Raw genomic sequence first — 15,983 nt, forward strand, 5'->3', positions numbered from 1 at the left:
ACAATATTTCAATAAAAGTTCATCAAGCTACAAAATTTCTCTTAAAAATTGCGTAACTGTGATTTTCCCTTTTCATTTGGAGATAAGTAAGAGTACGAGAAAACCCTAGTCAAGATAAAAATAAAAATAAAAACTATTTTTATAATTTTTAAAACAACAAAATTATTCTAACTAATAAGTATTAGTACATTAAAAATAAAAATATTAAAAAATATCATTTTACAAACTAAATATAGAAGTCTTTGGTTTTTAAAAAATAAGGAACACTATTTATTTCTAATTAAATACATCCAAAACCATTATTAATGATTAAAACTCATGATATTAATACCCTATAAATGTCAACGCTAACATTAAACAAAATTTATTGGAATTATTTATGGTCAAGATTTTAATCCACCGTGACATTTTATCGAAATATGGGAAAACGATTTTTTCTGAATCAGAATAAAAGTTGTGATTAAAACAAGTTATTTTTTATTAAATTATTTAATATCGTAATGAATTACATTTTTTTTTTGTAAAATAATAGTTCTTTTCATATCTAAAAAAAAACTTGTATAAATATTTTCAACTATATTTTTTAAACTACCAAATAAGATTCAGTCATTTACAAATATCACACTCATCAAGATTCATGATTCTCAACAATAATCATTCCTAAAAGTAAGAATTCTAAGAATCATTATCTATATGAATCATAGTTTTCAAAGTTCATGAAAATAAAAGTTTCCTTCTACCAAATTCTCAACAATAGTAATGTAATAAATACGTTTTTTTCTAAAAATAAAACGTCTTTTCTTAAAAAAAAAAAACAAATAACCAAGCAAGGAGAAAAAAAAAAAGGTAGCGCTATATATAAGTGCTCCTCTTATTTCTTCAGTAACTCTCTGAGATTCTCGCTTTCTCTCTTCATTTGAAACATTGCGATACGATAATTTTACGAAGCTGAAACGTGCTTCTGGGTTTTCAAAAGGAGAAAGCTCAGAAAGTACGTCCTGTTAATTAGATTTTTCATTAGTCTTTGCTTTTGTGTTTATTATCATGGAAACTCAGACACCAGTTGAAAACAATTATCTCAAAAACACTGTAAGTCTCTTTCATACCCAACTTATTTTTGTCATTCTTTTTAAATCTGCCTCTCGCTAAGATTTTCCTTTTTGTTTTGTTACTATCACATGAAAAATATAATTGAGTTGCATGTGGAATATCCAGAACCACACTAAAATCCATTTCTGTTTCAGAATTTTATCCATTCAATCTCCTACTTATTTCAGACAGATTTGTTTGTTTACTTTTCTTAAGAATAAAATAACCATTCTTTAGCAATTTATTCATGTTTGGATAATTATTTTAAAAACAGAAAAAAAATTCTTTGAAACACATTGTAGTTGTTTAATTTTTTTAAAGCAAACTTGTAATTTTGCCATTAATTCATTTTAAAGAGAATAGATATTTTCTTGAGGGCTATTTGGATTTAAAAAGTATAGAAATTTGCCCGTTGGTTTTTATTTTTCAATATATATATATATATATATATATATATATATATATATATATATATTGTTGCATTATCATCATCACCTTTATAATTCGTAAGACTTTTCAAACACAAAAAGTAGTCAAGAAATGTTTACCAGTACGGTTGGATCATTCATTTATTTCTATGACATCTCTTCAGCCATATATATAAAATGTCTTCCATAATAAATAAATTCTTTTCGGTTAAGAACATGTGTACAAATTAAAATTTGTCTGTTCGTGATGAATGTTTCATAACGAATTTGTTTACGATGTTCTCAGTTTTTTTTTTTTGTCTGAAAATAGTGCTTGTATTCTTGTTCATAAAAACAAGATTTACTTTTTATTTATTGGCCAATATAACTTTTCCAGAGACTTTTTGGTGCAGCTTTATATTTCAGTAATGATTTTCAAATTCACTGTATTATTATTATTATTATTTAAGTTCTTGAAATTTTACTATATCGGTCAAATATATTAGTTTAATTGTGATTAAAATATTGTTATTTACATAATTAGGCAATACTGAAATAGGATTTCACTTTTAAAGCCAAAAGAAATTTCCACAATCGAGTTAAAATTTCGAAATCATACCAGGCCTTCAAAGTCATCATATGTGTATGCTGTCTAAAACTTATAGTAAGCACTTTAGAAAGCTACAATAGTGACAACCTTTAAGCTGAATTTTCCAATATGTTTGGCAGAATGTGTTCCAGAGTTGGATTGGATCACAATTCAGGTTCATCAAATGCAAAGTGACCCCTCATGCATACCAACATTCCAAATCAAGTTTATATATATATATATATATATTTTTTTTTATCGAAAATGGTAATGGTTAATATTTGACGGGGAGAGTTTAACCTGGAACCTTTTCCATTTTCCATTCCAAATTTAGTAACCCAACTTTATATTTCTAAATTATCAGGAAAGAAAATTGAACTCCCAACCTCTCTCGTCCACCTTTCCAATTTTATCATTATATGTTAACCTTAATTCCTGATTTATATTTTGTTCTTGGTTGGTTGTAAAAATATTGTTTATTTTTCTTAGGCTTACTCATTGTAATTTGTTTGTGATGGTTGGTGAACAGAGTGAAGAAGAACTGCAGAGGCAGAAGGCAATTGATGATTGGCTTCCAATTACTTCTTCAAGGAATGCAAAATGGTGGTACTCTGCTTTCCACAATGTGACTGCAATGGTTGGGGCTGGTGTTCTTAGTCTCCCCTATGCCATGTCTGAGCTAGGATGGTATACTAAATTATTTTTTAATTATGTAATACAAGTTGTGCTTTTTAAAACTAAGAATAACTTTGTTTTCTGTAGGGGTCCTGGTGTAACTGTACTTGTTCTCTCATGGATCATCACCCTTTACACTCTGTGGCAAATGGTTGAAATGCATGAGATGGTTCCTGGTAAACGTTTTGACAGATACCATGAACTAGGACAGTATGCTTTTGGGGAAAAGCTAGGACTTTATATTGTGGTGCCTCAACAACTTGTGGTTGAAGTTGGAGTGAATATTGTGTATATGGTCACTGGGGGTAAATCCTTGCAGAAGTTCCATAACACTGTGTGTGACAATTGCAAAAAGATCAAGTTGACATTTTTCATTATGATCTTTGCCTCTGTTCACTTTGTATTGTCTCACCTTCCCAACTTCAACTCCATTTCTGGTGTATCTTTGGCAGCAGCAGTTATGTCCCTCAGGTAATTAATTCTACTTTTTCAAATGAAAACAAGAGAAGAAGGTACTAACTTGTAGTTTGATATTTGCATGACATACAGTTACTCTACAATTGCTTGGGCAGCTTCTGCTCACAAGGGTGTTCAAGAAGATGTACAATATGGTTACAAAGCTAAGAGTACAGCGGGAACAGTGTTTAACTTCTTTAGTGCCCTTGGTGATGTTGCTTTTGCCTACGCTGGACACAATGTGGTGTTGGAAATCCAGGCAACAATTCCGTCTACTCCAGAGAAACCATCCAAGGGTCCTATGTGGAAAGGAGTGATTGTTGCTTACATAGTTGTGGCTCTGTGCTACTTCCCAGTTGCCCTTATTGGTTACTGGATGTTTGGAAATGGGGTTCAAGACAACATTCTCATAAGTCTAGAGAAACCAAAATGGCTCATCGCAATTGCCAACATGTTTGTTGTGATACATGTTATTGGAAGTTATCAGGTGAAATTCAATTTTTTCTTATTGTTTTGACTTAAAACCCGTTGAGTTAACATCATCATAATCGGTACTACATTAGAGGTATTGTTAATTTTAAAATTTGAATTTAGTCACGATTTTACTTTTAAAAGATATCTGTAAAGATAAAAATAGAAAAATGTATTTAAATTATCTTTTACCTTAATTTTTAAGTGATATAGAATGATTGGATACCTCGACTTGAAAAAACTCATTCTTGTCCAAAACGTTTTTCATTCTAAAATCACCGTTCTCTTTAGTTCAAAATTAAAGTCAGCAAGGGTAACTAATTCTCTTGTTGGTTAGATTTATGCAATGCCAGTGTTCGATATGATCGAAACAGTGTTGGTGAAGAAGTTGAAATTCAAACCCAGTCGAATGCTTCGTTTTATTGTACGGAATTTGTATGTGGGTAAGTAAGAACTTTTTAATGATTCATGTTTCGGCTATAAGAAAATACTTGACCTTTAATTTTGTTTGTGGCTCATTACAACTGATATATCATCGTTCTCTTTGATTTCAGCATTAACAATGTTCATTGGTATTATCTTCCCATTCTTTGGTGGTCTCTTAGGATTTTTGGAGGATTTGCTTTTGCACCAACGACATATTTTGTGAGCCAACTACATCAATTAATTTAATCCACCCAGATTCATTAAGGATACAAAAATCTTAAATGTTGATTTTCTTGCGTAATTTTTCAGCTCCCTTGTGTCATGTGGCTTGCAATCTACAAACCAAAGAGATTCGGGTTGTCTTGGTGGACCAACTGGGTATGTTTGATTCTAATTTTGATGTGTTTTAGTTATTCAACATTGATTCATTCCATTTTAAACTATGCTTAATGTTACTTAACTAATTACAGATATGCATTGTGTTTGGCCTTTTCTTGATGATTCTATCTCCAATTGGAGGATTGAGGTCGATCATAATCAGTGCCAAGAGCTACGAGTTTTTCTCATAATCTCGTTCCTCGCTGACGTGGATCTGAAGCTTGCAGATACAAGAAAGAAACGAAGGCTCAATAATGTCAAATATGAAACAGAATATAGTTTATCTTATAGGTTGCAGGGTGATCTTTCATTCTAGAACATTTTGGTTTAGGAGCATCCGCACCTTGGTCCTTAGTGGGAAACAAATTCATAAAAGAAATTGAAAGGAATTTAATATTTACTTTCTTTGTCACTTTTTATTTTGAGTATTTTTCTTTTTACTTTTTTTAAAGCGATGACTATTTTTTTTTTCTCCAATTCTTTCCTAAATTGAACAACACTAAGATATTCAAAAGGTAGCTCAATAATATAATTTGACCCTATATTTCAAACTTTCATCTCCAACCCTACACCCTATTCTATGTTCTCTATTTTCAAACAACAATCTTGGTTAGTTTGTTTTCCTTCGTACCTTATTCTTACTGGTTGTGGTTGTGATTCGTCGTTTATCTTAATCCTTCTACTCGTCGGTTCGTGGTTCTTAATAGATTCCTGGTTTATGCTTGAGCCCGTGCTTCCTTTATTGTGTAGCGGTGGTGATTCACAATTTATGCTAACATTTCGTAGATTCATTGTGGTTAGTACATTAAATTAAATTTTTTTAGAGAGAATATTAGTATTAACATTATTTAAGGAAACTTCTGTGTACTACTGAGACACCTAACAACCTTGTGGAGCAAGGAAGGTTGGATGAAGCAAGAAAAGTATCGGAAAAAGTTAGAGGTGCCGAAAATGTTGATGTAGAATTTAAAGATCTTAACGGTACACATTTTTTTTGTCTTAGACAACGATGAACTTGTCAACACATAAAAAAGGTTGCCTAAACATATAAAAAGCAACAATTTTATTCATGTGGTTGAGAATTTACTAAAAATCACATTTTTTTTTATAGATATGGTTTAAATATTACCAAAGGCCACACTTCATAATATGTTGACTCTCTATACCACATTTTTTCAAATATTATCTTCAAAACATGTGGTCAAAACAAAAATGTGACCTTAAATTTTCAAGTAACTTTACAGAGAACCTAGAAAATGCTATTTTAAAATTGATAGAATGTTTAAAATAATGAATACTCGATTATTTTAATATTAAAATACTAAAGTATAAATATAAATTTTATAAACGAGTTTCATTAGTTATAAACGTTCTATCTCTCTAAAAACCTTTTTTTCTAGAGCTATTTTCCTTCTTTCTAAATTTCTGAATTATGTATTCATTTGTTTGACGATTAGAGACCGCTAGGATGACCCTTGAGGCGAGCTCTTTGTTTCTACCCGATCAATTTCTCAAACAAAGTAAGTTGATTTTCTGCTCTTTTCTTTTATTTAGTTTGGTTTTCTATGCATGTGGGATATTTCAACTTCCATGTATTCTCTGAATTATCTTCGTATTTTTCCACTGATAAGTGGTTCTAATGTTGTTCCCTGATCATATTCTTGTTGCTCCTAGGTTGAGTTGAAGACTCTATTAGGTTTATAAGGGAAACTAATTTCTCTGTCTTTAATTCTTAAACCTGTTAAAATTATAAATTGTATGATTATTTTGTGATTAATTGAGGTTTCTGAGATGTGGCATGGTTTATGATGTGCGAAAGCTATGGAATATAAGGTTATATCAGAAGGGAGTTGTTTGAAATTGTTGATATTTAGTATTGCAATTGAGGTCATCTGATATGGTTGTGTTATAGTAGTTCTAGGAATCTAAGGAAACGAAGAACTCAACTACTAGGCATTCCAAGAAAATGAATGGAATTCAAAGCTTCATTGATTTGCGTAGAGAATAACAGTGCGAGAGTATTATTCGTAAAAAAGCCATCAACCTACATGTTGTTATGACTAGCTTATATAGTTTATTCACCCTAATTGAAATAACAAAAATGCCCTTACTTATAATTACCTATAAAATATCCCCTCCCTTAACAACATTCTTGTCCTCAAGAATTGAATTGAGAAAACCTCTTCAAATCGAAGTAAAATTCCCAAGTAGCTTCTTCGGGTAATTGATGCTTCCACTTCACAAGTACTTTGGTCATAGCATGATCCTTTCTTCTCATTTTCATCCTATCTAAAATGGCTTTAGGTTCTTTTGTAGTATCCTCCAACACTAATGCAAAGGGTAACGTAGCATAAATAGGGGTATTACCAACTTGTTTCCTTAACTGAGAAACGTGAAAAACATTGTGAATTTAAGACTGAGCTGATAATTCTAACTTGTATGCAATTGGACCTATGCGATCCACAATGAGGAAAAGTCCAAAAAACTTAGGATCTAGGTTAACACTACTCCTAAACACCATTGAAATTTGTGTATAAGATTGCAACTTCACCTAAACTCTATCTCCAATTTGAAATTTTATGTCTGTCCTATGCTTGTCAGCAAGCTGCTTCATCCTTCTTGAGCACGTTTCATGTGGAACTTCAACAATCTGGGCATCTCCTCCCACTTTTGAAGACTTCTATACACCAACTCAATTTTAGACTATACGGGCAGGTAGGGAAGATATGTAGGCGGGGGTTGGCCAAATACAATTTCATAGGGAGTGGCCTGAATACTAGTATGGAAGCTAGTGTTATACCACCACTCAGCCAGCGGCAACCATTTGGGCCACTTTTTTGGCCTGTTAGAACACATACATCTCAGATAAGTTTCCACACCTCTATTAACGACTTAGTTTGACCATCATTTTGAGGATCGTAAGCTAAGGATAATTGCACCTGTACACCTTGGTAAGCCATGAGATCTTGCCAAAACTTACTAACAAAAATAGGATCTCTGTCAAAAGTGATCGTGTCTGGGAAGCCACGCAATTTAAAAACATTATCCAAAAATGATTGTGCCATATCCGACACAATAAAGGGGTGAGAAAGAGCCATGAAATGGGTTGCTTTGCTCAATCTGTCAACTACAACATAAATAACCTATTTGCCATAAGAGTTGGGTAATCCCTCAATGAAGTCCATTATGATATGCTGCCAAACATGATCCGGGATGGGAAGAGGTTGCAACAGTCCAAGGTAGGCAGAATTGTTTGGCTTACAAGTTTGACATACTTAGCATCCTTAGACGAAAGTTTTAACATCCTTAGTGAGGCCTCTCCAATACACAACAACCTTCAATCTTTTGAGGGTGATGAGTTCAAATTTTTGCCCTCATTTAATATTTAAATTTGGGGATTTAATTGAATTTTCTGTGCTTAAAGATTGATTTAATTAGGATTTGTGATTATTGGATCTATTGAGTAAGTTTGGTAAAAGTGGCGTAAAAATTGATTTTAGTTGCATAAAATATTATTGGATATTCTAACATTTGTTAATGCAGCTGGAATTTATTTTTAGTCAATTAATAGTGTGATTTTGAAATATTCAAAGTTACAAAATAAGTCTAAAATCAAGAAATTCTGGAAAAGAATAAATCAGGAGCTAAATGCACCCCCAGATTTTATTTGCACACTTCTCCCTCAAGTGGACCACAAAAACCTGTTCTGCACCCCCAGTTTTCACTAAGTTGCACCCCTCCTACCACTTAAACTCCACTCAACCATAAGCCGCCACGTGTCATAATCCCCACCTCACCAAATTGACCACTTAGACCAAATTGACCACTTAGACTCTGCCACGTCATCATCTTCATCTCCCAAAACCCTAACCCTAATTTTCTCCTCTCCTTCCACCACTATGGCAGCCGCCGCCGCACCTCCTCACCTCGCCGGCGACGCACCAGAAACCACGGCAGCACACACCATCTTCTCGCCTCCGCGCCACTTCACTCGCGCATCGCATCCACCACGACCACCACGCCGCTGCAACAGATCCGCTACTGCTCCGCGCATCCAGCCTCCATCATCTCTGCATCTCGCGCGGTGCCACCACCATCTCCACCTTGCGCCACCGCGAGTTCTTCTTCCTCACGCAGCAGCCACGAAAAACGCAGGAGCAAAACCAGAACAGCAAAGCCATCTTCTTCTCGCGTCCAGCAGCTCCGTTCACGCTCCGCAATCACCAGTTCCGCCACCATCAACAGCGCGAACCTTTTCCGGCCACCACGGACACCATCTTCTTCGTCATTCACTCGCACCACCACAGATCGCGCAAGCTCCGCCGCACCACGCACCACCATCTGCGCGAACCAGCACCGCGACGCGTCACCACCACGCTCGCCGGAGAAGAAGCCGGAGCAGCCGCCGTCAGCCGCGCAGCCAAGGAGAAAAGTGTGAGAGTGAAACCCTAATTTCTGGAGAGAGAATCTGCACTGCCACGTGTCAGCATCTGATAGGCAGTCAACTGGTCAAACTCTGGTCAAATTCTGGTCAATTTGGTAAAAATGCTTAAATAAGAGGGGCATAATTGGAAATTGGACAGAAATTAAGTTGCTAATTAATTAAATAAAAATAAAAGATTTTAGCAACGGACAGATAAAGCCCAAAGTCCAGTGGAAGCCTATATAAAGAGACTTAAGGGAGCAGAAACGGACGACTGACAATTTTACAACTCACAGCTTAGACACTTAGAACTCTCTGGTTTTGGCAGATACCGTCTCCACCACATCTCTCATTCTCTTCTTTTATTTTCTTTCCTTCATCATATTATCATGTATTCAATCAAAGCCATGGAGGGCTAAGCTTTTAGGGTTGATTCCACTGTAATTTCTTAAATGGATTCTGAGGTTAGATGAATTTATGTGTTTGTTATTTTGATTATTGTTGTGGTTTTTGTTTATCTATGTCCTTTGCTTCTTAATCGAATAGAAAATAATGATTTTGAATCTACATGCATGCTAATCATATGAGTTAAAAGGTTTTTAAATTAAATTGAGACATTACTTTGATTTTGTTTAGAAACTTTCATTTGATTAAATAAGTTTTTGCCAATAATTGAGACTTTAATTTGATTAGAGGTAATTACTTTAACTAAAATTAGTCAAGACTTTACTTTGATTAATTAAGTTTTCTATTTGGTAAAGAAACAAAGGAATAGACATGATTAGGCATAGTAAAATTAATTGAGACTGTACTTTGATTGAATTTACTATGGACAATCTAATAATTCTCACTTTTAATTGAGACTGTACTTTGATTAAAAGTGAGGATGCCAACAAATGAATTGAGTCTTTACATTGATTTATTTGTAAATCAACAACAATGATTAATTTAACAATAATCTCTAGATAATCAATGAAGAATCTTATTTAGAAAAAGCAGTGGAATTGACCTATTTACTATTACTGTGTTTACAATCTTCCGTGTCATTTTCTTTGTATATCAAAACCTCCCTATTTTTATAGTTGCTAGTTTTAAATTGCATTTTTGAGAATCAAATATTTGAGATCAATTCCGTATTCGTTGTGAGACGACTCAGGGTTATCTTAACCCTAACTATTTTCTTCACTACAAACTGGCAATACTGAAGTTGCTAAAGTAGTGGTAATTTGATCGCCTAACGACAGCGATATCAGAGGGTAACATCTCTTCTAAAATGCCCACCAACAACTGATTCATGCAACCATTGTAGTAAAATCTTTCTTAACTCTTCATCTTTGCCTACCACCAATATACCCTTTCTTCTTAACTCGTCCCACTTCTATTCAAAGTGCGTATAAGAGGCTAGATTATCCTTGATCGCGTGGAGATGAAAACCCTAGCTGCGCTGCCAAGAGAAAGAGAATGCGTTTGTTGGTTGATCTGCGGAATAACCAAGTGACAAGTCTTGGAGCGAGATTCAATTGGGCTACTGGAGAAGGAAAACATCTCGGCCCAATAACAAGTGCTTTAATCCAACACAATACTTCGCTGATTGATGGAATGAATGGGATTGGGTTGTACGTAGTAGAGGAAAGCCCAAATAAAAGGAGTGTTGCAGCTTATCTCCCCACACATGGAAGTGGCATCAAAGAGCATGAGTGGTGCATTGACTGGCACGATGCAGGCCCAATTGATTAGACCACTTCTGGGACAAGTTGTAGACATGGGCTGCATTTGAAAATAACCCAATTAGACAAACATTTATTTATTAAAATCACCGTTCGCTTTAGTTCAAAATTAAAGTCAGCAAGGGTAACTAATTCTCTTGTTGGTTAGATTTATGCAATGCCAGTGTTCGATATGATCGAAACAGTGTTGGTGAAGAAGTTGAAATTCAAACCCAGTCGAATGCTTCGTTTTATTGTACGGAATTTGTATGTGGGTAAGTAAGAACTTTTTAATGATTCATGTTTCGGCTATAAGAAAATACTTGACCTTTAATTTTGTTTGTGGCTCATTACAACTGATATATCATCGTTCTCTTTGATTTCAGCATTAACAATGTTCATTGGTATTATCTTCCCATTCTTTGGTGGCCTTTTAGGATTTTTGGAGCATTTGCTTTTGCACCAACGACATATTTTGTGAGCCAACTACATCAATTAATTTAATCCACCCAGATTCATTAAGGATACAAAAATCTTAAATGTTGATTTTCTTGCGTAATTTTTCAGCTCCCTTGTGTCATGTGGCTTGCAATCTACAAACCAAAGAGATTCGGGTTGTCTTGGTGGACCAACTGGGTATGTTTGATTCTAATTTTGATGTGTTTTAGTTATTCAACATTGATTCATTCCATTTTAAACTATGCTTAATGTTACTTAACTAATTACAGATATGCATTGTGTTTGGCCTTTTCTTGATGATTCTATCTCCAATTGGAGGATTGAGGTCGATCATAATCAGTGCTAAGAGCTACGAGTTTTTCTCATAATCTCGTTCCTCGCTGACGTGGATCTGAAGCTTGCAGATACAAGAAAGAAACGAAGGCTCAATAATGTCAAATATGAAACAGAATATAGTTTATCTTATAGGTTGCAGGGTGATCTTTCATTCTAGAACATTTGGTTTAGGAGCATCCGCACCTTGGTCCTTAGTGGGAAACAAATTCATAAAAGAAATTGAAAGGAATTTAATATTTACTTTCTTTGTCACTTTTTATTTTGAGTATTTTTCTTTTTACTTTTTTTAAAGCGATGACTATTTTTTTTTTCTCCAATTCTTTCCTAAATTGAACAACACTAAGATATTCAAAAGGTAGCTCAATAATATAATTTGACCCTATATTTCAAACTTTCATCTCCAACCCTACACCCTATTCTATGTTCTCTATTTTCAAATAACAATCTTGGTTAGTTTGTTTTCCTTCGTACCTTATTCTTACTGGTTGTGGTTGTGATTCGTCGTTTATCTTAATCCTTCTACTCGTCGGTTCGTGGTTCTTAATAGATTCCTGGTTTATGCTTGAGCCCGTGCTTCCTTTATTGTGTAGCGGTGGTGATTCGCAATTTATGCTAACATTTCGTAGATTCATTGTGGTTAGTACATTAAATTAATTTTTTTTTAGAGAGAATATTAGTATTAACATTATTTAAGGAAACTTCTGTGTACTACTGAGACACCTAACAACCTTGTGGAGCAAGGAAGGTTGGATGAAGCAAGAAAAGTATCGGAAAAAGTTAGAGGTGCCGAAAATGTTGATGTAGAATTTAAAGATCTTAACGATACACATTTTTTTTGTCTTAGACAACGATGAACTTGTCAACACATAAAAAAGGTTGCCTAAACATATAAAAAGCAACAATTTTATTCATGTGGTTGAGAATTTACTAAAAATCACATTTTTTTTATAGATATGGTTTAAATATTACCAAAGGCCACACTTCATAATATGTTGACTCTCTATACCATATTTTTTCAAGTATTGTCTTCAAAACATGTGGTCAAAACAAAAATGTGACCTTAAATTTTCAAGTAACTTTACAGAGAACCTAGAAAATGCTATTTTAAAATTGATAGAATGTTTAAAATAATGAATACTCGATTATTTTAATATTAAAATACTAAAGTATAAATATAAATTTTATAAACGAGTTTCATTAGTTATAAACGTTCTATCTCTCTAAAAACCTTTTTTTCTAGAGCTCTTTTCCTTCTTTCTAAATTTCTGAATTATGTATTCATTTGTTTGACGATTAGAGACCGCTAGGATGACCCTTGAGGCGAGCTCTTTGTTTCTACCCGATCAATTTCTCAAACAGAGTAAGTTGATTTTCTGCTCTTTTCTTTTATTTAGTTTGGTTTTCTATGCATGTGGGATATTTCAACTTCCATGTATTCTCTGAATTATCTTCGTATTTTTCCACTGATAAGTGGTTCTAATGTTGTTCCCTGATCATATTCTTGTTGCTCCTAGGTTGAGTTGAAGACTATTAGGTTTGTAAGGGAAACTAATTTCTCTGTCTTTAATTCTTAAACCTGTTAAAATTATAAATTGTATGATTATTTTGTGATTAATTGAGGTTTCTGAGATGTGGCATGGTTTATGATGTGCGAAAGCTATGGAATATAAGGTTATATCAGAAGGGAGTTGTTTGAAATTGTTGATATTTAGTATTGCAATTGAGGTCATCTGATATGGTTGTGTTATAGTAGTTCTAGGAATCTAAGGAAACGAAGAACTCAACTACTAGGCATTCCAAGAAAATGAATGGAATTCAAAGCTTCATTGATTTGCGTAGAGAATAACAGTGCGAGAGTATTATTCGTAAAAAAGCCATCAACCTACATGTTGTTATGACTAGCTTATATAGTTTATTCACCCTAATTGAAATAACAAAAATGCCCTTACTTATAATTACCTATAAAATATCCCCTCCCTTAACAACATTCTTGTCCTCAAGAATTGAATTGAGAAAACCTCTTCAAATCGAAGTAAAATTCCCAAGTAGCTTCTTCGGGTAATTGATGCTTCCACTTCACAAGTACTTTGGTCATAGCATGATCCTTTCTTCTCATTTTCATCCTATCTAAAATGGCTTTAGGTTCTTTTGTAGTATCCTCCAACACTAATGCAAAGGGTAACGTAGCATAAATAGGGGTATTACCAACTTGTTTCCTTAACTGAGAAACGTGAAAAACATTGTGAATTTAAGACTGAGCTGATAATTCTAACTTGTATGCAATTGGACCTATGCGATCCACAATGAGGAAAGGTCCAAAAAACTTAGGATCTAGGTTAACACTACTCCTAAACACCATTGAAATTTGTGTATAAGATTGCAACTTCACCTAAACTCTATCTCCAATTTGAAATTTTATGTCTGTCCTATGCTTGTCAGCAAGCTGCTTCATCCTTCTTGAGCACGTTTCATGTGGAACTTCAACAATCTGGGCATCTCCTCCCACTTTTGAAGACTTCTATACACCAACTCAATTTTAGACTATACGGGCAGGTAGGGAAGATATGTAGGCGGGGGTTGGCCAAATACAATTTCATAGGGAGTGGCCTGAATACTAGTATGGAAGCTAGTGTTATACCACCACTCAGCCAGCGGCAACCATTTGGGCCACTCTTTTGGCCTGTTAGAACACATACATCTCAGATAAGTTTCCACACCTCTATTAACGACTTAGTTTGACCATCATTTTGAGGATCGTAAGCTAAGGATAATTGCACCTGTACACCTTGGTAAGCCATGAGATCTTGCCAAAACTTACTAACAAAAATAGGATCTCTGTCAAAAGTGATCGTGTCTGGGAAGCCACGCAATTTAAAAACATTATCCAAAAATGATTGTGCCATATCCGACACAATAAAGGGGTGAGAAAGAGCCATGAAATGGGTTGCTTTGCTCAATCTGTCAACTACAACATAAATAACCTATTTGCCATAAGAGTTGGGTAATCCCTCAATGAAGTCCATTATGATATGCTGCCAAACATGATCCGGGATGGGAAGAGGTTGCAACAGTCCAAGGTAGGCAGAATTGTTTGGCTTACAAGTTTGACATACTTTGCATCCTTAGACGAAAGTTTTAACATCCTTAGTGAGGCCTCTCCAATACACAACAACCTTCAATCTTTTGAGGGTAACATCTCTTCTAAAATGCCCACCAACAACTGATTCATGCAACCATTGTAGTAAAATCTTTCTTAACTCTTCATCTTTTCCTACCACCAATATACCCTTTCTTCTTAACTCATCCCACTTCTATTCAAAGTGCGTATAAGAGGCTGGATTATCCTTGATTTCTGTAATTATTTTCTGTATAGAAAGATCATTTTGCGACGATAATTTTATATTTTGCAGTAGGTAAAAATCGAGTTGATGAACCTGTATAGGTTGACATACAATTGAATCCTCATAATCCATTCTAGAAAGGATGTTTGCCACAACATTATCTCATTCTGGCTTATATTCAATGTCAAAGTCAAATTCCAAGAGTTTGATAAGCCACTTTTGTTGGAAGGTAGTAGTTAACCACAAATCCAAAATGTACTTAAGGCTCCTACGGTCAGTTCTAATAATGAACTTCTTATGCAACAAATAAAGTCTCCATTTCTGAACTACAAATACCACTGCCAACAACTCCTTTTCATAAGTAGAGAGTGATTGTTGTTGAAGATTCAAATTGCGAATAATGAATGCCAGGGGATGGTGATCTTGCATCAACACAGCTCCCAACCCATACCTACAAGCATCCACTTCAACAACAAAAGTTTTTGTGAAGTCAGACAATGCTAAGACAAGGACTGCCACCAGTTTGTCTTTTAAGGACTGAAAAGCTAATTTTGCCTCAATTGTCCAAGTAAAATTATCCTTCTTGAGCATATTATTTAATGGTTTGGCAATAATGTCATATCCCTTGACAAATCTCTTGTAATAACCCGCGAGTCCTAAAAAACCCTTAATTGTTTCAATTTTTGCAATAGTGGCCACTTGGTAACCGCTAAAACCTTAGCAGAATCAGTTAACACGCCCTGGTCAGAGATGAAATGGCCCAAATATTCCACTCGTGGGACACCAAATAACATTTGGATTTCTTGGCATATAAGGAGTGGTCTCGCATAGTCGAGAGTACCATCTTTAAGTGCAACAAATGATCTTGTAAGCTAACATTGTAGAGTAATATATCATCAAAGAAGACAAGGAGGAACTTTCACAAAAACTCCTTAAAGATATCATTGATCAATCCCTAAAATGTTACATGAGCATTGGTGAGCCCAAAAGGCATAACCAAATACTCAAAATGGCCGCCATGCGTCTTGAAAGTAGTCTTATGCACATCAGTGGGATACATTCTAACTTGGTTATATCGCGTTCGTAGGTCTATCTTGGAGAATATCACAGATCCATGCAATTCATCTAAAAGGTCACCCACCAAAGGAACGGGAAACTTGTTTAACAGTATTTTTATTAAGATCTCTATAATCCACACATAGCCTCCAAAACCCATCCTTTTTACCC

At 34.5% G+C, this 15,983-nt stretch overlaps 1 protein-coding gene and 1 pseudogene across 1 annotated transcript; both read left to right on the forward strand.

Moving 5' to 3' along the window:
* The first annotated feature begins 2,566 nt into the window (after window positions 1-2,566).
* On the forward strand, window positions 2,567-4,697 carry LOC114185563 (lysine histidine transporter 1-like). Its single transcript, XM_028073376.1, is given in 8 exon segments — window positions 2,567-2,772; window positions 2,848-3,231; window positions 3,310-3,703; window positions 4,025-4,130; window positions 4,242-4,292; window positions 4,295-4,332; window positions 4,423-4,491; window positions 4,584-4,697. Coding segments are annotated over 8 exon segments (1,314 nt in total). The 5' UTR covers window positions 2,567-2,599; the 3' UTR covers window positions 4,683-4,697.
* Window positions 4,698-10,586: 5,889 nt separating this feature from the next.
* LOC114184567 lies at window positions 10,587-11,447 on the forward strand (annotated as a pseudogene).
* Window positions 11,448-15,983: the final 4,536 nt, after the last annotated feature.

This window comes from Vigna unguiculata, chromosome 5 (genome assembly GCF_004118075.2).
Source record: "Vigna unguiculata cultivar IT97K-499-35 chromosome 5, ASM411807v1, whole genome shotgun sequence".
Classification (NCBI taxonomy): Eukaryota; Viridiplantae; Streptophyta; class Magnoliopsida; order Fabales; family Fabaceae; genus Vigna; species Vigna unguiculata.